This window comes from Oncorhynchus clarkii, chromosome 14 (assembly GCF_045791955.1).
Source record: "Oncorhynchus clarkii lewisi isolate Uvic-CL-2024 chromosome 14, UVic_Ocla_1.0, whole genome shotgun sequence".
NCBI classification, from domain to species: domain Eukaryota; kingdom Metazoa; phylum Chordata; class Actinopteri; order Salmoniformes; family Salmonidae; genus Oncorhynchus; species Oncorhynchus clarkii.
In genome coordinates, this window is record NC_092160.1 from 6,090,102 (window position 1) to 6,113,523 (window position 23,422).

General features: G+C 45.5%; 1 protein-coding gene across 2 annotated transcripts; it reads left to right on the top strand.

Annotated features, from left to right (window-relative positions):
• Nucleotides 1–302: 302 nt before the first annotated feature.
• On the top strand, nucleotides 303–21,840 carry LOC139366173 (carnosine synthase 1-like). 2 transcript variants are annotated; one of them, XM_071103351.1, is made up of 10 exons: nucleotides 303–337; nucleotides 10,921–11,018; nucleotides 12,761–12,932; nucleotides 13,544–13,633; nucleotides 14,522–14,970; nucleotides 15,058–15,268; nucleotides 15,455–15,540; nucleotides 16,008–16,239; nucleotides 16,906–17,183; nucleotides 17,370–21,840. In XM_071103351.1, the coding sequence occupies exons 2-10, from the start codon at nucleotides 11,016–11,018 to the stop codon at nucleotides 18,933–18,935; spliced, it is 3,087 nt and encodes a 1,028-aa protein (XP_070959452.1). In that variant the 5' UTR covers nucleotides 303–337; nucleotides 10,921–11,015; the 3' UTR covers nucleotides 18,936–21,840. The 2 variants fall into 2 exon arrangements, with proteins under 2 accessions (XP_070959452.1, XP_070959451.1); XM_071103350.1 differs by lacking the exons at nucleotides 303–337; nucleotides 10,921–11,018 and having other exon boundaries at nucleotides 12,545–12,932.
• Nucleotides 21,841–23,422: the final 1,582 nt, after the last annotated feature.

Sequence of the window (23,422 nt, forward strand, 5' to 3'; positions counted from 1 at the left end):
TCGTTTGATTACTACAGCAGGTGTGCATGTGTGCGTGCGTGTGAGTGACTCAGTAACCTCGTCCCCAAGCCAGTTGCGCATAGTGAGGAGGTGTCCGGTGAACAAGGTTAGTGACTCAGCAACAGTAAACATACACACCTTTTTGCATCAATCATTAGGTTGATAACTGTTGATTACTTCTGATAACATTACTTTTGTCTGTATTGTGTGTTTTCAGTGTCTAAGAGCCAGGGAGGCCAGCAGGTAGAGGCTGTTTGAAGTAGTGAGACGTACTGATAGTGTCAGACTGTACCTTTCTCCGCCATCCCTATCCTACACCTCCATGGCACCTGGTACGGTAGGGGATCGTCCCTTAGTTGACACTCGCCCTGTACAGGGCTGGCAGAGGTGGAGCAGGGGTACAGCCTGGCTCCTTAGACCGCTGCCAATCAACGCCTGTCCTGGACTCCCGCAATCTCCTCCATCTGTTTACATTGGCAAGCTTCAGACAGATTGGCTGACTTAAAGGGCAACAACAACCAGGGTTGGGCTGTTTTGGCGACGTATTATCGCCACACCGGCAGTCGCGAGTCATGACCGCAGTCAAATTCCACATCACCGCTGAGTCATGGTAACTAGTCTTCTCCAAAACTGCACTCTGATGCCGCTGGTCATTAATAGCCTACTAAACTTCCTAACAGCCAGTCGCTAATGGCCTGGTAGTCAGTGCTCTGTTTTCCTTCAAATCACGCTGACATAAATGCAATCGAAAATTGAATTAAGTATTTGAGAGCCCTGGCAATTAGAGTTTGAGCGGGGGTAGGATCACCTGTTGGGCAGCAAGAGCCAGCTCCTCGTAGCTGGTTGATGCATGGGATGAAATGTGTTCCTATGAGCCCATGTTGCGCAACATTTCTATAGGCTATTCTATGCAATTGCGTGAGAAAACAGAGTTTTGATGGCCTCTGTTAAAAAAAGGAGGATCCCATCAGCTTTCTATACGCTAGGCCTACTATATTTATTTCTCCACTTTTCATGTATTAAGCACATTGCTTCGCTTTACTACTGGAGTAGCCCACCTAGCTGGCATGAAAATGAACAGCGGGAAAAGCGTCCTCCATTCGCTATTCAAGGGCATATAGATGATGTGTTTTTTTTTTTTTCCTGTTCCGACAGTGATAGTGGTCCATTCTAAATCAAAACTCATTTCACACATATTATTTAGTATATGCAAAAATGAGATTAAATTGAGAATAGTCTGATGGGTGAGAATATTATTCATTGTGAATGATGCCCAGCGTGAGCAGTCTAAGGCAAGAAACGGCATCATGTAGCCGAGCCCATAGGCCTATATGTCTTGATAAGGTTTGTATATCACAACTAAAGTGGCCAAATAACTCCAAGGGCAGCCTATAGGCCTAGAACCCCTGAGACAGGGTTGGAAAGCCCATCCCAGCCTACAGAGTCTAGTGAAATATGTTCTTACAAGCCCAATCATTGTTCCAATCGCTCTATGGATTACATGTTGTTTTTTTCCAGACAGTATTCATAACCTTTGACTTATTCCACATTTTATTGTGTTACAGCCTGAATTCAAAATAGATTAAATATATTTTTTCCCCTCACCCATCTACACACAATACCCCATAAAGGCAAAGTGAAAACATGAAAAATGAAATATCTCATTTACATAAGTATTCACACCCCTGAATCAATACATGTTAGAATCACCTTTGGCTGTAATTACAGCTGTGAGTCTTTCTGGGTAAGTCTCTAAGAGCTTTGAACACCTGGATTGTACAATATTTGCACATCATTCCTTTTAATATTCTTCAAGCTCTGTCAAGTTTGCTTTTGATCATTGCTAGACAGCGATTTTCAAGTCTTGCCAGAGATTTTCAAGCCAATTTAAGTCAAAACTGTAACTAGGCCACTCAGGAACATTCACTGTCTTCTTGGTAAGCAACTCCAGTGTATATTTGGTCTTGTGTTTTAGGTTATTGTCCTGCTGAAAGGTGAATTTGTCTCCCAGTGTCTTTTAGAAACAGACTGAACCAGGTTTTCCTCTAGGATTTTGCCTGTGCTTAGCTCTATTCCATTTATTTTTATCAACAAACAAAAAAAACTCAACGGTACTCAGTGATGTGTTGTGTTGGATTTGCCCCCAAATCATCACACTTTGTATTTTAATTTAGTGTCTTAGTGCAAACAGGATGCACATTTTGGAATATTTTAATTCTGTACAGCAGGGGTGTCAAACTCATTCCATGGAGGGCCTAGACTAGAGTGCTGGTTTTCGGTTTTGCCTTTCAATTAAGCCCTAGACAACAAGGGGAAGGGAGTTCCATACTAGTTAGTGACCTTAATTCATCAATCAAGTATAAAGGAGGATTGAAAACCCAGAGACACTCAGCCCTCCGTGGAATGAGTTTGACACGTGATATACAAACGTATTTTTCACACTCGTTTACGTTAGTACTGTGGAGTAACTACAATGTTGTTGATCCATCTTCAGTTTTCTCCTATCACAGCCATTAAACTCGCTAACTGTTTTAAAGTCACCATTGACCTCATGTTGAAATCCCTGAGCGGTGTCCTTCCTCTCCGGCAACTGAGTTAGGAAGGACGCCTGTATCTTTGTAGTGACTGGTGTAATCCAAAGTGTAATTAATAACTTCACCATGCTCAAAGAGATATTCAATGTCTGCTTTTTTATTGCCTATCTACCAATAGGTGTCCTTCTTTGCAAGGCATTGGAAAACCTCTCGTCTTTGCGGTTGACTCTGTGTTTGAAATTCACTGCTCGACTGAGGGACCTTACAGATAATTTAATGTTTGGGGTGCAGAGATGAGGTAGTCATTATAAAATCATGTTAAACACTATTATTGCACATTATCCATGCAACTTATGTGACTTGTAAAATCACATTTTTACTCCTGAAGTTATTTAGGCATTATTTAAAAAAATAAAATATTTCACCTTTATTTAACCAGGTAGGTAAGTTGAGAACAAGTTCTCATTTACAATTGCGACCTGGCCAAGATAAAGCAAAGCAGTTTGACACATACAACAACACAGAGTTAAACATGGAGTAAAACAAACATACAGTCAAAAAATAAGTCTATATACAATGTGAGCAAATTAGGTGAGATAAGGGAGGTGAAGGCAAAAAAAAGGCCATGGTGGTGAAGAAAATACAATATAGCAACTAAAACACTGGAATGGTAGATTTGCAGTGGAAGAATGTGCAAGGCAGAGATAGAAATAATGGGGTGCAAAGGAGGTAAATAAATAAATACAGTAGGGGGAGAGGTAGTTGTTTGGGCTAAATTATAGATGGGCTATGTCCAGGTGCAGTAATCTGTGAGCTGCTCTGACAGCTGGTGCTTAAAGCTAGTGAGGGAGATTAGTGTTTCCAGTTTCAGAGATTTTTGTAGTTCGTTCCAGTCATTGGCAGCAGAGAACTGGAAGGAGAGGCGGCCAAAGGAACAATTGGTTTTGGGGGTGACCAGAGAGATATACCTGCTGGAGCGCGTGCTACAGGTGGGTGCTGCTATGGTGACCAGCGAGCTGAGATAAGGGGGGACTTTACCTAGCAGGGTCTTGTAGATGACCTGGAGCCAGTGGGTTTGGCGACGAGTATGAAGCGAGGGCCAGCCAATGAGAGCGTACAGGTTGCAGTGGTGGGTAGTGTTTGGGGCTTTGGTGACAAAACGGATGGCACTGTGATAGACTGCATCCAAATTATTGAGTAGGGTATTGCCGGCTATTTTGTAAATGACATCGCCGAAGTCGAGGATCGGTAGGATGGTCAGTTTTACAAGGGTATGTTTGGCAGCATGAGTGAAGGATGCTTTGTTGCGAAATAGGAAGCCAATTCTAGATTTAACTTTGGATTGGAGATGTTTGATGTGAGTCTGGAAGGAGTGTTTACAGTCTAACCAGACACCTAGGTATTTGTAGTTGTCCACATATTCTAAGTCAGAACCGTCCAGAGTAGTGATGTTGGACGGGCGGGCAGGTGCAGGTAGCGATCGGTTGAAGAGCATGCATTTAGTTTTACTTGTATTTAAGAGCAATTGGAGGCCACGGAAGGAGAGTTGTATGTCATTGAAGCTCGCCTGGTGGGTTGTTAACACAGTGTCCAAAGAAGGGCCAGAAGTATACAGAATGGTGTCGTCTGCGTAGAGGTGGATCAGAGACCCACCAGCAGCAAGAGCGACATCATTGATGTATACAGAGAAGAGAGTCGGTCCAAGAATTTAACCCTGTGGCACCCCCATAGAGACTGCCAGGCGCCCGGACAACAGGCCCTCCGATTTGACACACTGAACTCTATTAGAGAAGTAGTTGGTGAACCAGGCGAGGCAATCATTTGAGAAACCAAGGCTATCGAGTCTGCCGATGAGGATGTGGTGATTGACAGAGTCGAAAGCCTTGGCCAAGTCAATGAATACGGCTTGACAGTATTGTTTCTAATCGAAGGCAGTTATGACATCGTTTAGGACCTTGAGCGTGGCTGAGGTGCACCCATGACCAGCTCTGAAACCAGATTGCATAGCGGAGAAGGTATGGTGGGATTCGAAATAGTCGGTAATCTGTTTGTTGACTTGGCTTTTGAAGACCTTAGAAAGGCAGGGTAGGATAGATATAGGTCTGTAGCAGTTTGGGTCAAGAGTGTCCCCCCCCCCCCTTTGAAGAGGGGGATGACCGCAGCTGCTTTCCAATCTTTGGGAATATCAGACGACACGAAAGAGGTTGAACAGGCTAGTAATAGGGGTTGCAACAATTTCAGCAGATCATTTTTGAAAGAAAGGGTCCAGATTGTCTAGCCCGGTTGATTTGTAGGGGTCCAGATTTTTCAGGTCTTTCAGAACATCAGCTGACTGGATTTGGGAGAAGGAGAAATGGGGAAGGCTTGGGCGAGTTGCTGTGGGGGGTGCAGTGCATGGCCAGCCGTAGAAAAATGCTTGTTGAAATGTTCAATTATAGTGGATTTATCGGTGGTGACAGTTTCCTATCCTCGGTGCAGTGGGCAGCTGGGAGGTGGTGTTCTTATTCTCCATGGACTTTACAGTGTCCCAGAACTTTTTTGAGTTTGTGTTGCAGGAAGCAAATTTCTGCTTGAAAAAGCTAACCTTGGCTTTTCTAACTGCCTGTGTATATTGGTTTCTAGCTTCCCTGAAAAGTTGTATATCACAGGGGCTGTCCGATGCTAATGCAGAACGCCATAGGATGTTTTTGTGTTGGTTAAGGGCAGTCAGTTCTGGAGAGAACCAAGGGCTATATCTGTTCCTGGTTCTAAATTTCTTGAATGGGGCATGCTTATTTAAGATGGTGAGGAAGGCTTTTTTTTTAAATAACCAGGCATCCTCTACTGACGGGATGAAATCAATATCCTTCTAGGATACCCCGGCCAGGTCGATTAGAAAGGCCTGCTCGCTGAAGTGTTTCAGGGAGCGTTTGACAGTGATGAGTGGAGGTCGTTTGACCGCTGACACATTACGGATGCAGGCAATGAGGCAGTGATCGCTGAGATCTTGGTTGAAAACAGCAGAGGTGTATTTAGAGGGAAAGTTGGTTAGGATGATATCTATGAGGGTGCCCGTGTTTATGGCTTTGGGGTGGTACCTGGTAGGTTCATTGATAATTTGTGTGAGATTGAGGGCATCAAGCTTAGATTGTAGGATGGCTGGGGTGTTAAACATGTTCCAGTTTAGGTCGCCTAGCAGCACGAGCTCTGAAGATAGATGGGGGGCAATCAGTTCACATATGGTGTCCAGAGCACAGCTGGGGGCAGAGGGTGGTCTATAGCAGTCGGCAACGGTGGGAGACTTGTTTTTAGAGAGGTGGATTTTTAAAAGTAGAAGTTGAATTGTTTGGGTACAGACCTGGATAGTAGAACAGAACTTTCAGGCTATCTTTGCAGTAGATTGAAACACCGCCCCCTTTGGCCGTTCTATCTTGTCTGAAAATGTTGTAGTTAGGGATGAACATTTCAGAATTGTTGGTGGTCTTCCTAAGCCAAGATTCAGACACGGCTAGAACATGCGGGTTGGCAGAGTGAGCTAATGCAGTGAATAAAACAAACTTGGGGAGGAGGCTTCTAATGTTGACATTCATGAAACCAAGGCTATTATGGTTACAGAAGTCATCAAAAGAGAGCGCCTGGGGAATAGGAGTGGAGCTATGCACTGCAGGGCCTGGATTCACCTCTACATCACCAGAGGGACAGAGGAGTAGGATAAAGGTACGGCTAAAAGCTATGAGAATTGGTCGTCTAGAACGTCTGGAACAGAGAGTAAAAGGAGGTTTCTGGGGGAGATAAAATAGCTTCAAGGTATAATGTACAGACAAAGGTATGGTAGCATGTGAATACAGTGGAGGTAAACCTAGGTATTGAGTGATGATGAGAGAGATATTGTCTCTAGAAACATAATTGAAACCAGGTGATGTCATCGCATGTGTGGGTGGTGGAACTGAAAGGTTGGATAAGGTATAATGAGCAGGGCTAGAGGCTCTACAGTGAAATAATCCAATAAACACTAACCAGAACAGCAATGGACAAGGCATATTGACATTAAGGAGAGGCATGCTTCATCGAATGATCATAAGGGTCCAGTGAGTAGTGAGGTTGGTTGGGGTCACTGTGATTCAGACAGCTAGCCGGGCCATCGGTAGCAAGCTAGCATCGGATCGAGGTTTGTTTTTAGCCACCTCTTGCGTTTCCGTCGGCAGATTAGTGGGGTTCCGTGTGGTAGAAGGGATCAATCCAATTCGAAAAATAGATATAGTATAGTGACCCAAGAAAAATTGTCCCATAGACCTATTTAGATAGCAGCCGATAAGACAGCTAACGATTAGCGGGCCGCAGATGGGCGTTCAGGTAACGTCGCTACGGAGGGGCCAGTTGGATAACTCCCTCGGGCAGATAACGTCGGTAGTCCAGTCGTAAAGGCCCGGTGGGGCTCCGCATCGGCAGTAAAACGGGTCCGGATAGGTGATTGTAGCCCAGGAGTGGCTGATGGAACTCTTCAGCTGGCTAGCTCCGGAATAATTTATGTTTGCTCCGGGATCGACGTAAGCCAATAGTCACACGGATAGCAGCGGGCTAGCTGCGAGATCCAGGTGTAAATGTCCAGAGCTTGCGGGTTGAAATCCGGGGATATGGAGAGAAAATTAGGTCCGGTATGTTCTGGTCTGTACAAAAATCATCAAAACAAATGGGTTGAACACTTATTGACTCAAGACCAGTGGAGGCTTCTGAGGGTGGAACAGCTCATAATGGAAACCCTTGTGATTGATGCATTTGATACCATTCCACTGATTCCGCTCCAGCCATTACCACAAGCCCATTCTCTCCAATTAAGGTGCCACCAACCTCCTGTGCTCAATACATTTCAGCTTTTCATTTGTAAACATTTCTATAAACTTAATTTCACTTTGACATTATGGAGTATTTTGACTTGCTGACTTGCTTAGTTAAATCAAATTGTATTTGTCACATACACATGGTTAGCAGATGTTAATGCGAGTGTAGCGAAATGCTTGTGCTTCTAGTTCCGACAATGCAGTAATAACCAACGCGTAATCTAACCTAACAATTCCACAACTATTACCTTATACACACAAGTGTAAAGGGATAAAGAATATGTACATAACGATATATGAATGAGTGATGGTACAGAACGGCATAGGCAAGATGCAGTAGATGGTATCGAGTACAGTATATACATATGAGATGAGTAATGTAGGGTATGTAAACATTTAATTAAGTAGCATTGTTTAAAGTGGCTAGTGATATATTTTTACATCAATTTCCATCAATTTCCATTATTAAAGTGGCTGGAGTTGAGTCAGTATGTTGGCAGCAGCCACTCAATGTTAGTGGTGGCTGTTTAACAGTCTCTCGGTCCCTGCTTTGATGCACCTGTACTGACCTCGCCTTCTGGATGATAGCCGGGTGAAGAGGCAGTGGCTCGGTGGTTGTTGTCCTTGATGATCTTTATGGCCTTCCTGTGACATCGGGTGATGTAGGTGTCCTGGAGGGCAGGTAGTTTGCCCCCGGTGATGCGTTGTGCAGACCTCACTACCCTCTGGAGAGCCTTACGGTTGTGGGCGGAGCAGTTGCCGTACCAGGCGGTGAAACAGCCCGACAGGATGCTCTCGATTGTTCATCTGTAGAAGTTTGTGAGTGCTTTTGGTGACAAGCCAAATTTCTTCAGCCTCCTGAGGTTGAAGAGGCGCTGCTGCGCCTTCTTCACAACGCTGTCTGTGTGGGTGGACCAATTCAGTTTGTCCGTGATGTGTACGCCGAGGAACTTAAAACTTACTACCCTCTCCACTACTGTCCCGTCGATGTGGATAGGGGGGTGCTCCCTCTGCTGTTTCCTGAAGTCCACAATCATCTCCTTTGTTTTGTTGACGTTGAGTGTGAGGTAATTTTCTTGACACCACACTCCGAGTGCCCTCACCTCCTCCCTGTAGGCCGTCTCGTCGTTGTTGGTAATCAATCCTACCATTGTAGTGTCGTCCGCAAACTTGATGTTTGAGTTGGAGGAGTGCATGGCCATGCAGTCGTGGGTGAACAGGGAGTACAGGAGAGGGCTCAGAACGCACCCTTATGGGGCCCCAGTGTTGAGGATCAGCGGGGTGGAGATGTTGTTACCTACCCTCACCACCTGGGGGCAGCCCGTCAGGAAGTCCAGTACCCAGTTGCACAGGGCGGGGTCGAGACCCAGGGTCTCGAGCTTGATGACGAGTTTGGAGGGTACTATGGTGTTAAATGCTGAGCTGTAGTCGATGAACAGCATTCTCACATAGGTATTCCTCTTGTCCAGATGGGTTAGGGCAGTGTGGTTGCGATTGCGTCGTCTGTGGACCTATTTGAGCGGTAAGCAAATTGGAGTGGGTCTAGGGTGTCAGGTAGGGTTGAGGTGATATGGTCCTTGACTAGTCTCTCAAAGCACTTCATGATGACGGAAGTGAGTGCTACAGGGCGGTAGTCGTTTAACTCAGTTACCTTAGCTTTCTTGGGAACAGGGACAATGGTGGCCCTCTTGAAGCATGTGGGAACAGCAGACTGGGATAAGGAATGATTGAATATGTCCGTAAACACACCAGCCAGCTGGTCTGCGCATGCTCTGAGGACGCGGCTGGGGATGCCGTCTGGGCCTGCAGCCTTGCGAGGGTTAACTCGTTTAAATGTTTTACTCACCTCGGCTGCAGTGAAGGAGAGTCCGAAGGTTTTGGTAGCGGGCCGTGTCAGTGGCACTGTATTGTTCTCAAAGCGGGCACAAAAGTTATTTAGTCTGTCTGGGAGCAAGACATCCTGGTCCGCGACGGGGCTGGTTTTCTTTTTGTAATCCGTGATTGACTGTAGACCATGCCACATACCTCTTGTGTCTGAGCCGTTGAATTGCGACTACTTTGTCTCTATACTGACGCTTAGCTTGTTTGATTGCCTTGCGGAGAGAATAGCTACACTGTTTGTATTTCGTCATCTTTCCGGTCACCTTGACCTGGTTAAAAGCAGTGGTTCGCACTTTCAGTTTCGCGCGAATGCTGCCATCAATCCACGGTTTCTAGTTTGGGAATGTTTTAATCGTTGCTGTGGGTACGACATTGTCAATGCACTTTCTAATGAACTCGCTCACCGAATCAGAGTATTCGTCAATGTTGTTGTTGGACGCAATGCGGAACATATCCCAATCCACGTGATCAAAGCAGTCTTGAAGCGTGGAATCAGATTGGTCGGACCAGCGTTGAACAGACCTGAGTGCGGGAGCTTCTTGTTTTAGTCTCTGTCTGTAGGCTGGAAGCAACAAAATTGAGTCGTGGTCAGCTTTTCCGAAAGGAGGGCGGGGGAGGGCCTTATATGCATCGCGGAAGTTAGAATAACAATGATCCAGGGTTTTACCAGCCCTGGTTGCGCAATTTAGGGAGTCTTGTTTTCAGATTTGCCTTGTTAAAATCCCCAGCTACAATGAATGCAGCCTCAGGATGTGTGGTTTCCAGTTTGCATAGAGTCAAATAAAGTTTGTTCAGGGCCATCGATGTGTCTGCTTGTGGGGGGGGATATATACGGCTGTGATTATAATCGAAGAGAATTCCCTTGGTAGATAATGCGGTCGACATTTGGTTCAAGGATGACTCAGAATATGCTATTTTGTTCTTCTGAAATAGGCTACATTTTCTACATATCATAATGTTTCTTCAGACCTGCCTTAAATAAATAATGGATTTATTGTGATAGTGTAGGCTATATTAAATGGTTTTATTAGACTTTTTAAAATGTAACTGTTCCAAAGGTCTGCATCAGTGGCTTGTTGGCGATGCGTGGGAAGCCAGAGATGCTCGGCGTGTTTATGTTAATTAACAGTCAATTACCGTGAGACCGACAGTTACCGGCTGACACAATTTCATGACCACCACAGCCCTAACCAGGGTTGAAAAAGGGTAGCCTATAATGTCTGTGTTTGGTGTACAAGGGATTTACCATTGTTCTTTCAGAGATTATTGTATTGACTTCAATTACGGAAAGGGATTGAACGATGGAAAGTGAACTTGCCCACTTAAGTTGCCGACTACGCCAATAAGTATTTACATGTAATTGGGGATGTAACATCCGTCGCATCATTTGCATGGCAGGGTATCACAACAGAACAACAGGTTGGTATTCCTGTGATATCCAAGGTCTATGGAAGTGCCTTGGCTCTCACAATGTGTTTGTGTTTATAAATAGCCTACAGGTCATACTAATAATACTGCCACTTAGATTTATTAGGCTCACATGGTCTTTTTACAATATATTACACAAGAAAACAGACAGGTTTTATAGCATGTCATCTGTTGTGTTTTTACTTCTACTCTTCTTCTCTGCTATCCGTATGCTCCACTTTTCCTCTTTCTGTCCCCCTCCCTCCTCTGGCCCTTTCCAGCTTGCTCCCTCCCTCCCCTCCCTCTCTTACCTTACCCTCTCACTTTCTTTCTCTTTCTGTCATTTCCAGGTTGCCACTTGGTCACTGCAGACACTATGGTGAGTTTAATCAGGAGAGTTGTTGCATGGACATTGATGTGAGCTTATATCTGCAGGCTTTCAATGTTTCTATTTTAAGGAAGTGTTCTTTTAGCTTTTCTCCAAAGTTTCTCCTATAATTGTGGGAACGTGATAGTTGTTGTATGTTATTGCATGATAAAAGGTCTGCTTCTTCTTGCTCTGCTTTTTTATTACATTTTTGAAGTTGTTTCAATAGTTTTTGCAGTATTTAGCATGCAAATGCAATTGAGTGCAACATGTATGTGTTGAAATACAAGTTAGACATTTAATGTTTGACAGTAATGCCTGTGAGGGAATCGCTGATACAGTGGGGAATGAAAGAGACTAAGACAGGGTGGCAGACCCTGAAGGACTAGGTGTAACGGAGCGAGGCTGCTGAGAGAATGAGAGGAATAGAGAGAGATTGGAGGGAAACAGCTGCGACTGTTAATCTCGGGAACCGTTACAGTTCTGCCTGTTGTCTGTGTGTGAGAGAAAGTGTCTGAGGGTCTGTGCGTATCGTGTTAAATTTAGAGTGTCAAGTTTGATTTACATAGGTTACAGTGCAAGTAATGCTGAGCGAGAGGTGGGGCTGTATTTTCTACGGTGCCAATAAGTATTTATAGTTTCATTGAATGTCTTATACAGTATGTGAAACTGAAAACCTTGGCATTCTTTGACAAGATATTACTCTGAGGCAGCAAACTACTGGAGCTCTACAAGTATACGATGGTGGGAATTAAACAGAGTTTATAAACCCTTCAGGTGTCTAGGTCATTAGAAGAGAAATAAAAATGTAAATAAACAAATCTGGTGATGGGCAAACAGAGGGAGAGAGGGGTGAAGGAGGAGTGAGGACAAAGAGAGGGTGACGAGAGTTGAAGGAGAGAACAAGTGGACCGTGTGTATTGTTCTCACATGATTGCACACCAAACAATGCCGTTGCTGTGTAGGTGATCGTTTTGCATAACAATGCATGTGGTTTGTTAGTATGTATCGCATCTAATCTGAGCGCCCACACAACCTGGTATTGAAGTAGAGAGAGCCAAGGAGACTCTTACAATGCACGTTTAATGATTTAGTCAGCTAACTCGAAGATTCTAAGATATCATTTTCTGTAAAAAAAAATATTTTAATATCAACTTCAAACATAGTTTTTTTCACCTGTTCAAGAATAAAACTGATTTGATTATCTTAATACCCATATAACCAGAAGAGAGAGCTCTTAGTGTTTTCTGGTCGACATATCAATCAGTCAATGCTTTGGTGGAATAAATGTGTGTTTAAAGTCAATAAATCCATAACTTTGCGTGTGTGTGTGTGTGTGTGTGTGTGTGTGTGTGTGTGTGTGTGTGTGTGAATGAATGGGTGTGTTTACTACATGGGTTTGATGTACACACACAGCTGCCAGTGGCATGTGTTTAACAGTATCAGTGGCACTCTGACATTCATGTTCCTCTCAGACAGTGTTTGGTAAGACACATTCATGTTTTACATCAAGGAAAAACAGTTAATGGAGGATTTGTAAATGGTTTATAAATCAGTAGTAAGCTATAATGGCTCATTATTCTGGCTCAGGATCACCATTTTGTCCTCTTTGTCCTCTTTTCTCCCTGAACATCCATCTGTTCCCTCATTTTACAATCCCTTTGATGACCCCTTCTCTTTCTCCGTCTCCATCTCTCAACAGGTATCCTTTTAACATTTATGTTATGTCTCTCCTGACATCCTGTCTCCCACAGCTCTCTCTCAGCTCTCTCCCCACCACTGTTGTCCCCAGCCTTTCCTCTCCAGGAGGATGTGCTACTGGGGGACCGAGGGTATGGTCCTCCAACCAGGAGGTGGCTCTGTTCCAGACCCTGCAAGAGGCTCTGAGGGAGATCGACCTGCCTGAAACACAGGACCTGCCACAGGGTGAGACCCGGGCTACGATCACCCGGCTGAAACGTACAGGATGACGCAGATAGAAATGTACCAGGCTAGAAAGACACTGGACGCTGTTTATTACAATCCCTATGACATGGGAATTGTGGCCGCTCTATGACCTTACCTTTCTATCTGCAACGCTCTGAATGTTTGAACCACCTGAGTTAAGCCCCCAGGCCAGGTGAACCTATCACAAACACTGGATCTTAACCTGCACAGAGTCACCCAGACCAAGTGAGTTTAGTACTATATGTCAATGGGCTACTAGGTGAACAGGTGTGTTTCCGTTTACTCTTACCTGGTCCAAAAACAACCCCTAGGCAAGACCCTAGCCCCTATCTCCTACCCATTTAGTGTTTGCAGAGGGGAAAGGGCCAGAGGACTCTGGGGGTGTAAGCAAAAAGGTTGTGGGTCCTTCAATGAGCTAAGATGACCTTCTGCCATATTTGCTGGCCCCTATATGGTTGTTTTTGGACCTAACTTTTGTATTGGCTAACATTCATTAACTACTTTCTATTACATAGTGAAGGGCTGCACTGATGCATGGGGAATTTGACCTTGCCGCTAATGGCTGTTGTACTGTTTTCCTTCTCTTCTAGGTATGAGTCACTCTGAGCTGTGTGTCTGTGTTTTGGGATCCCCCCTCCCCTACCTCTCTCTGCTGTTGGAGGCAGGCCAACGGAGCCCAGGTACGCTAGCAGAATGCAGCCAGACAGGAAACACAACCGATGTGTACAAACAGGCTGTAAATCACTCTGTTATATTTATAATTTGGTACTTTATACCAACCTGTAACCGTTTGTGCTAACCTGTAGATGTCTGACAGTAATTCAATGTGAAAGCATATTTGGCCAGAGCAATAGTTAAAACATACACCCCTCCTTTCAAAGTATGTGCCAAAGTGTTTTCCAAGAGGTCTTCCAAGTGTTCCTTAGTGCCTCCCATAATGGTGTTAGTTTGAACAAGGCTTTCTTCACCATCTATGGACCTTAACTTTGCCTTGCCAGATCGCCGGGAAAATAAATGTTGGAATGGTAATCCTTTTATGGGATTCATTGGTGTCATTATAAAATAACATAATCACCCCCTAGAGAGACAAGCTCTGAGTCTAACAGCGATGGCTCTAATTTTAGACTGATGGCCAAAAGGTTGAGGGAAAAGATCACTAGTGCAGGTTGACATTTAATGAGATTGTCACTGCCCTTCATTACTCTATTTATACATAAATAGTAATTATCCTTCCTGCTTTGTCTCTGTTATGACCAATAACAGACTAAAACACTTTACACTTTAGTTGACAGGCTTCTATGACTTTTGACCTTTTTCTATATTTTCATGGAAAGCTGTGACCGGTCAAGAATCTCTCTTCCCTCCCTTCCCCTCTCCTCTCTCTTCCCCTCTCTCTCTCTCTCTCTCTCTCTCTCTCTCTTACCCCAATCCAATTTCTCTCGACCACACTTTCCCCATTACCCGCTCCTTCTGTCCCTCCGTCTTTCTCTCTCTCGTTCACCCCTTTCACACACCCCACCCCCCTCGGTCTCTCTCTACCCCACCCATTTCTCTCTTCTTCTGTCTAGGAGATGCTCTCCTGTGTCTTTCTCCTTCCTGGCTCTCTCACTCCTCCCCCTCCCTCCTGGTCCACAAGGCTGTCACCTTTGACTTGGGAGGCCGCACTTTCCTCTCCAACTTCAACCCCCCTCGCAAGGTCACCTACTTCCTGTCATGTGACCCTTGGGCTGAGGAGGAAGTGACCCGGGAGACAGACTGCCCAAGCGGAGGTTCCGGCGCACTGTGTCGATTCTGGGGGGATGTTCTGACCACCAGGGTTCTGCTGCAAAAGGCCAAGATCCACTGCCCCCCGACGCTGGCCTTACTGTTGCCCCCGGGACAGATGGGACTGGAGGAGGGCAGGACAGGAGGGGTGGAGGTGGTGCACCTAGAAAAGGGGGTGGAGGGAGGGATGAACTCCGTACGAAACAAGGTGGACTCTTTCCTGGAGTCTGAGGATATGAAGGGATCTGAGAGTGTATGTCCTGTTTCTTAGAGGATATTTTAGTCAGCCTTTGTGTAACTGTACACAAATCCTCAAGCTTTCCTTTCACTTTGTGTATAGGTGGTGCTCAGGCGCAGTGGTGGGACGTTCGTGGGCGAGGCAACCTCACCCCCTGTCTACCTGTCCAGGAACAACAGGGATGAGGTCTGGGCCAAGGTAGGTTATCTCCTGCCCCAGCTCCTCCCTGGAGAGGCAGTGCTGCTGGAGGCCTACTGCTCCCCACTGAAGCCTGGGCCGCGGGTAGAGGACCGCACCTGGGAACAGTACACCGGTGAGGGCTTTGAGTCTGGGACAGATGGGGGTAGTTCGAGGTTTAAGGACCTTATTTTCATGATTATTTGAATGTGATCCTCACATGACTTGTAAGGACTCTAGTACAATGTGATGTACTACGGCCATTACCACATCCCCTTGGTGTTATCATAGTGAAGTAGTAGTTGTTGTGTGTGTGTGTCAGACTGCAGGCCTCAGGTTCCAGACCTGTCCTTCAGACTGTGTGCCATCGTAAGTCGCTCACCTCTGGACCTGCCTCTCCTCTACAAGGTGAGCGAAAGAGAGAGAGAGAACGAGAGAGAACGAGGTAGGAGAGAGAAATGAAATGTTGACTATGTGCATCACAATTTGTATCGACCCTCAATACTGTAAACCTATAGCGTGTGTGTGTATATATATGTATTTGTGTGTGTGTATAGATAGAGATATATGTGTGTATATATATAGATGTATGTATATGTATGTACGTGTGTATTTACAGAGATATATACATAGCTATATATATGTATATGTATATGTATATATGTATGTGTATATATATATAAATATATGTATGTATGTATGTATGTATGTATATATATATGAATGTATATAGCTCTGTAAATGTCTAACTTGGGAATGTGAGACAAATTCCTGTAAAAGACCATATACATTAACTGCAATGTTTGAAATCCATTACCTTTTCACTAACTTCTCTCTTCTTTCCCCCCCCCTCGCTCTCTATCCCTCTCCCTCAGTTGGTGTGTAGAGTGGGTGTGTCCGACACCCCCCTCTCTCACAGCCACTCCCTCTCTCAGTCCTTGGAGACCACCCTATTAGAGTGCGGTTTCACTGACCCTACCATGGCAACTTCTCTCCATCGCTTAGCAACGGACACCGCCCTGTCCTGCCTTCGTGTTGTCATGGAAACAGAGTCAAGCATGTCCGCGGAACTGCGTGGTGGAGAGGGCGCCCAGACCGACATGATAGGTGTGTGTGTTGTCTTTCCCTCTAATGTAGCATGAAGCCGTCTGAGTTGATCTATGACTTGATATAGATTACTGCAGATTGATGTCGAAGCCTCTCTGAAAACATGGGTCTACTTATACCATCACAAGTCTCACTCTGTCAACACTCCTATGTCTCCCTGAGCTGCTGTCTGACCCTTCCACTCCCTCTGTCTCTCTCTACCTCCATTCCACTCCCTCTCTCTCTACCTCCATTCCACTCCCTCTCTCTCTACCTCCATTCCACTCCCTCTCTCTCTACCTCCATTCCACTCCCTCTCTCTCTCTACCTCCATTCCACTCCCTCTCTCTCTCTACCTCCATTCTACTCCCTCTCTCTCTCTACCTCCATTCCACTCCCTCTCTCTCTCTACCTCCATTCTACTCCCTCTCTCTCTCTACCTCCATTCCACTCCCTCTCTCTCTCTACCTCCATTCCACTCCCTCTCTCTCTCTACCTCCATTCCACTCCCTCTCTCTCTCTACCTCCATTCCACTCCCTCTCTCTCTCTCTACCTCCATTCCACTCCCTCTCTCTCTCTCTACCTCCATTCCACTCCCTCTCTCGCTCTCTCTACCTCCATTCCACTCCCTCTCTCTCTCTCTCTCTCTCTATCTCTCTACCTCTATTCTACTCCCTCTCTCCTAGGCGTAGACCTCCTCTTCACCATGGATGGTTACATCATCAGCCCTGTTGTCCTTGGCCTCCACCCCTCCCTCTGTCTCCACTCCTCCTTCCCGGAGCAAGGGATGGGGCTGGAGGGATGTGACAGTGGGATAGAGGGGTGGAGTAGGGGCACCCTCCTCCTCACCCCCCTCCTCCGCTCCCAGTACTACCTGATGCAGGAGAAGACTGTGCTGGTGGTGGGAGCTGGAGGACACAGTAAAAAGTTCATTTGGGGAGCAGCCAAAAAGTACAAACTCAAGGTGAATGTCTACATGGGGAATGAAGTAATGAAAGTGAATAGATTGCCGCAACAGACTTTTCCGCTATTTTAGAAGTGCATTTTACTGCATTGCAAAGTCTGATTAAGTGACACATTAATGGTTACTGGTTAGCCAGTTATGCTAATGTGCTGAACTGACCTCACCAACTCCTTCCCCTCCAATCAGATCCTGCTTGTGGACTGTGACCCCGCCCACTTCGCCTCCCTGCTGGTCGACCACTTCCTGCCCCTGCCAGACCTGCCCGACCACCGCCGTGACGACCAGCACTGCTCCCGCATTTGTGATTGGCTGTTGTCCTCTGGGCTCCGCCCTGATGGCTGCGTGTGTTTCTGGGATGACTGCGTGGTGCTGACGTCTCTGGTCTGTGATAGGCTGGGGCTCAGGGGGCCTCCTCCAGAGGCCATCCGCATCGCGAAGGAGAAGAGCCGCACCCACAGGCACCTCCTGGGCTTACGGAAGTCTACTGGGACTAACCTGACCAGTGTTGAGCAACCCTCCGGTCAGGCGGATGGCCTGGTTGAGTTTAGAGAAGGTGAGAGGAGAGGAAGACAGCAGAACGGTATGGTCAACGGCATGGTGAACATGGAAGGGGATAGCATGAGAGCTATGGCCGATTTTGACAGGGGGGATCTCTTCAATGAGGCAATGGGCAAACCCGACACTACCGCCCCTACCTCTTCATCTGCCTCAGCCTCCTCGTCCTTCTCACTGTCCTTCTGCACTTTCCGGCCCTCCACTCCCCTCCTTTCTCCCTCCCCTTCTTCCTATGCTGTTCCCTGTATCCATGTGGAGAGCGCCCTGGATCTGGAGAAGGCAGCCAGTGGGGGGGAGGAGGGGCCTGGTGGGGCCAGTGTAGGGGTGGTGAGGTTCCCTGCCGTCATGAAGCTGGAGTATGGGGCCGGGGCGGTGGGCGTGAGGAAGGTGGGCTCTCTGGAGGAAAGCCTGGCACACTTTGAGAGGATCGGAGGGGACCTCCGCGAGGAGACAGACTACCCTGGCATTGGCCTGGGCTGGGGCAACGCCATGACCCTCATGGAGTACGTGGGAGGCACAGAGCACGACGTGGATGTGGTCCTGTTTGAGGGGCGACTGGAGGGCGCTTTCGTGTCCGACAATGGCCCCACCCGTGCTCCGGCTTTCACCGAGACGGCCTCCCAGATGCCCTCGGGACTGGCGCCGGACAAGCGTGCTCAGCTGATTCGCGCGGCGCACCACGCCTGCCTGGGCTGCGGCCTGCAAGACGGCGTGTTCAATGTTGAGCTGAAGATGACCGAGGTGGGCCCGAGGCTCATCGAGATTAACGCCCGCATGGGCGGCTTCTACCTGCGCGACTGGATCCAACAGCTGTACGGCGTGGACATCCTGATGGCCGCCTTCATGGTGTCCTGTGGGGTGCGTCCGTGCCTGCCCTCGGCCACAGCGCTCCCAGCCAGAGGCCACTTTGCTGGGGTGATGGTTGTGGTGTCCCAGCACCTCCAGGCCCTGAGAAGCACAGCCAGCCCTGAGCGCCTGCGAGGGCTGCACCAGGACGGGGCGCTGTGGCTGAACGAGCTGGCTGAGGAGGATGAATTGATCTCTGGGGAGTACGAGGAGCCCTTCTGTAATGTCGGGGTGAGAGACGCCCACAACGCCGCCAACGCTCGCCAGCGCCTCCTCGCCCTCTGCCAGGGGCTAGGCCTGCACTGTCCTCCACGCTACGACCTGGGGTACTTCCTGTCCCACTTCAATTAGACAGGAAGTCAGGTGGGAGAAGCACCTGGGGTTTGTTCAGGAGGGTGCAATGTTTAGATTTTACTCACATATCAAAATAATACAGAAATCGATTCCTTGTTCTACATGACAGAGAAGCATATGTGTTTTAGTCCTGTCTAAATGTTTGTTCCTAACATTGGATCCTTCTGAATAGAACCCATGTTTAGCACGTGTATGCTTTGTGCAGGTGGGGTTTTTGTACTAGGGGCAAGGGTTAGTTTAGTTAGCTTAAAAGGTACATCACAGCAAGATAAATCACTAATGTTATATCAAAACATATCTCACTACCTTTCAATTTTTCTCACTTAAACTTTAGGGACCATCTCAGGAATACAAGTTTCAAAAAGGTATAATCTTCAGTGATTAGCGAGAATAGGGTATGGGTGTCTTATCTGTCTACCAGGGTTCAGGAAGTGATTTAAATAAAACAACTGAAAGACGTCTACTTCTCATTTTATTGAGAAGTCATTAAAAAAAATTGAGGCCCTTGGTTAAATGATTGAATTGGAATGTTGGTTAACTTCCTGAATTGACAGCATTCAATTTGAATTGAACCCAACCCTGCTATCTATTAGGTTGTGGTATCAGCAGTCTACTCTACTGGGTCGTTCCACATAATGAGTGCCTTTTGCATCCCTTAGATATTTTAAGTAGTGCACAAATATTGAATTTTAAAAGCCTGTCATATTAAATGAAGTGCCATTTAAAATTCATTTCTGAAGATTATTATTTATTTCATGTAATTAGTGATTCATTTTAAGTAAAATACCCGGCTACCAACATTTAGCGGCGATCCAAATGCTGATGACTTACAACGCCCCTCATCACCACAAACGACTTCAATGATGGCAGTCTCATACTAAAGTATGTAGGGAACGACATAGCAGCGGAATAATTTAGTGTGAGTCGTCAGGCAAATAAACCCCGTACCTGATTTTTAAGTCAACCCTGTTACCTGAACTGAACTCTCGTTCTAATTGGTGAAACTATTCATTTTTAAATATATTAAACAGATGAGCTGGTTCTATTCTTTATGGACATTTTCTGGTGTTTTGTTGTGGAAAATGTAGCTGGTTGAGCATGACATGTCAACCCTGTTACCCATAGATTCATCTAATGTAATGGGCTTAAAAGAAACACCTGAGTGGCGTTTCTTTCTTTCTGGTCCTGATGGGAAGAAAAAAAAACTGTTGGGGGAGGTCCTCTTTGGACTGAACCAGTCCAGTAAATGTGGAGGAGTTAAGATGTCGCTGTGTTAACGTCGAAAAGTCTCCATTTCCCTTGAAAAACAGATGCATCCATTTAACCGACCCCGCAAAGGGTGCCCATAGAGAGAGACAATTTAGAATCATTTTTTGGGATTTTTTTTTTTTTTTAAGCTTGCATACAATTGCCCCTCCCTGTTGCACACAAGCTTCCATTCCCCCGGTCACAAGGTGATTTATGGCTGATTTTTTTTAAGATGAAGTTGTCAACCCTGTTCCTTTTAATAGGCACTTACTTACTATAATTTTTTTGAGATGGGGATGTTTTTCATTAAGTTGAACATGTGCACTTTATGACAATCTTAAAATGGATAAAATACGTTTTTTTTTTTTTCACTAAGTTGCATTACTCAAAAGGCACCTAATTGGTGGAACGACCCTAATACATTATAATCCAGCCATAGACATTGATTAATAGCCTGAACACTGAACACACAGCAGTCCAGGGTTGGAACGGGTGGGAAGGAAGGAAGAGCAGAAGAAGATGGAAGATTTTGAGGAAGGGGGTTTGAGGAGAGCAGTGCAATAGCTGGAACAGGTGGGCAGGGGTGCTGATTGCGGAACCTTCTAAATCCAGGCTCAGAGGTGATGTCTGCCGGGTCGGCGCGTAAAAACGACTTGGAAAATGTGGAATTCTGGAACTCTGCCTCCCTCATTCTTAGTTAGAGGTTGTGTGAAAGTTCATGTCTAAATTAGCAAGGTTGAGGTGAAAGATTGTTTCACCCCAAAAATAAGTAACTTAAAGAGTACGGAAATGGAGATTTAATTACTCCACATACTCGCACCCATTTTCCCCCGGCTTAGCCCATAAAAGCAGTGTGTTATTTTGTTATGGAAGTCATTTGAGGCAGTTTCACCATTGCAAATGCGTTGACTCCGGAGCAAGACCTCATCTTGGCAGTTAGTGTCTGTGGTGTGGCATTTGCGGTCTGGTGTCAGGTGTACTCAGTAGGCTTGATGACACTGAGATGCCATCCCTCAGTACCCCTCAGACAAGGGTCACAGTAGTCAAAAGGTTAAGGATTTCCTGCTTCTTCTGTTTCTGATTGTTTATGTATTTCTGAGGTAATATTTGGGAATTGTATAGTAGCAGACACTTCTTACTTTTCTTCAAAAAAGGAGGTGGGACAGGAAAGTTCAAGAATAAAACAACCGAGCCAGATTACATCACTAAAACCAAAACAAATTTCTAAAAAATCCCCAAATCCAAACTTTTGTATTAACTTAATATGTAATATGTGTTCATGTTGTCATGTTTTGTTAATTGCTTTATTTGTTAAGTTTCAATGCATCTGATGATGAATGTGTTATTGATATGTAACATCACAGATATGAATGTAATGTTTAGATTAACACATTGTTTTACAAATATATCCGTCATAAATAATTTCACCATACGCGAGCAATGGAGAACAAGGCCTTCAAGTTAACACAGATTTAAAGGGATTTTTCTGTTCCTTAGTTATATTGACAAACAATAACTGATGTGGAAATGACTTTTTCTTTAACAAAGTTTTGAATCAAGATCAAGTGTTTTGATCCGGCTACTGTTTTGATTCAAATGTAAATGTACATTTCCTGTGTTATGTAAAATACAATAAACATTCAAATCAACAGACTCTTAACTTTTCTGTTTATTTTATTGATTTTTTTTTTTAATTAAATGGATGTATTAATTAAATACATCTGAAAGCAGAGCTTCAATGCACCATACAAACCCCCTGTAGTCTCAAACCTGTTTTCTCTCTCTCTTTCTCACTTTGTGTTAAATGGGGTGATTATACATTTAAGTGAGTCAGGGTTATTTTACTAAGTGAAAGAGAGACTTGTTTTTGCTTGTCGTTTCTTTTCAATAGCCTGGCACAGGTTTGCCAAAACTGTTTTCCATGACTTCTCCCTCTTTCTCTCTCTTAGTAGTGCTTGTTTTGAGTCTTAGATGCAGTCTAGTCCTGTTGCTAGTAGTGACTGTCGAAACTGGTTCAGTTACACCTCACAAATCACACCGGTGGTGAACCTTAGAACAACAAACACAACCTGATCCATTTGTTTTGACTTTTTCCTCTCACTCTTTCTCAGTTCTCCACTTCTCTCCATCTTCCCCCTCTGTCTTCCTCCCTATGGCCTGCCTTCCTCCCTCTTTCTCTCTTTGTTGTGCTTGTTTTCAGTCTTCGATGCAGTCCTGTTGCTAGTAGTGACTGTCGGAACTGCTTCCGTTCACAAATCACTTCAGTGCTGAACCTTAGATTTACATTTGTTTGAGTTTTTCTCTCACACCCCCTCCCCCTTTCTTTCTTTTCAGGAAAAAAAATCTGAAGTAATTCAAGCCTTTAATGCACCCCCTCCTCCCATTCCTTCTTCTGTTGTCCTCCCTCCTATTTTCCCATCTGTCACCTCCCACACTGCCCCCTTTCTATTTCCCACTTTGTTTATCTCGAAGCTGGAAAAGGGTGAATTACATTTGGTTCGATTTTTGATCCCCTCTTTCAAACTTTTCACTTTAGCTTTGTGTGTTATTCTCTGAGCAGTACTACAGCAGTAGTGAGTTTTGTTTTTAGAAATGTTTTTCTCGACTCAAAACAAGCCTGCCAAAATGAACTGCACAGCTTCATGTCATCAGTTTGGTCAGACTTAATACGATTATTATCTGCTGTAATTATCTTTAACAGTTTCCATTAAAAGCAGTAACCCTAAGTACAGGGTGAGTACAGTGTAACAATACAGGAATAAAGGCACTAATGTAAAGTGAAACCCCATCTATCATTCCCCTAAGTCACAGATGGGTCAACTAAAGATCAGCACCTTTGAGAATGGACATTCCCATGACGACAGGTGGGCGGAGGGAAGGATGGCCCATCTGAGGAGAGCCACAATGTATCGGGTAAGAACCAACATTAGGCATATTACTTATGGGACCGTAATAACCACTAGTTTAATAGGAGGGGTGTTGGTGGTGGCTGATATAGCAGAGGTACTCATGATGAGAGGGCGAGAGAGAGAGAGATAGAACACAAGCCCCTCCAGCACAAAAACTACTGCAGCATAAATACTGGAGGCTGAGACGAGGGGTCAGGAGACACTGTGGCCCCGTCCGACGGTACCCCCGGACAGGGCCAAACAGGCAGGATATAACCCCACCCACTGTGCCAAAGCACAGCCCCCACACCACTAGAGGGACATCTTCAACCACCGTCGTACCATCCT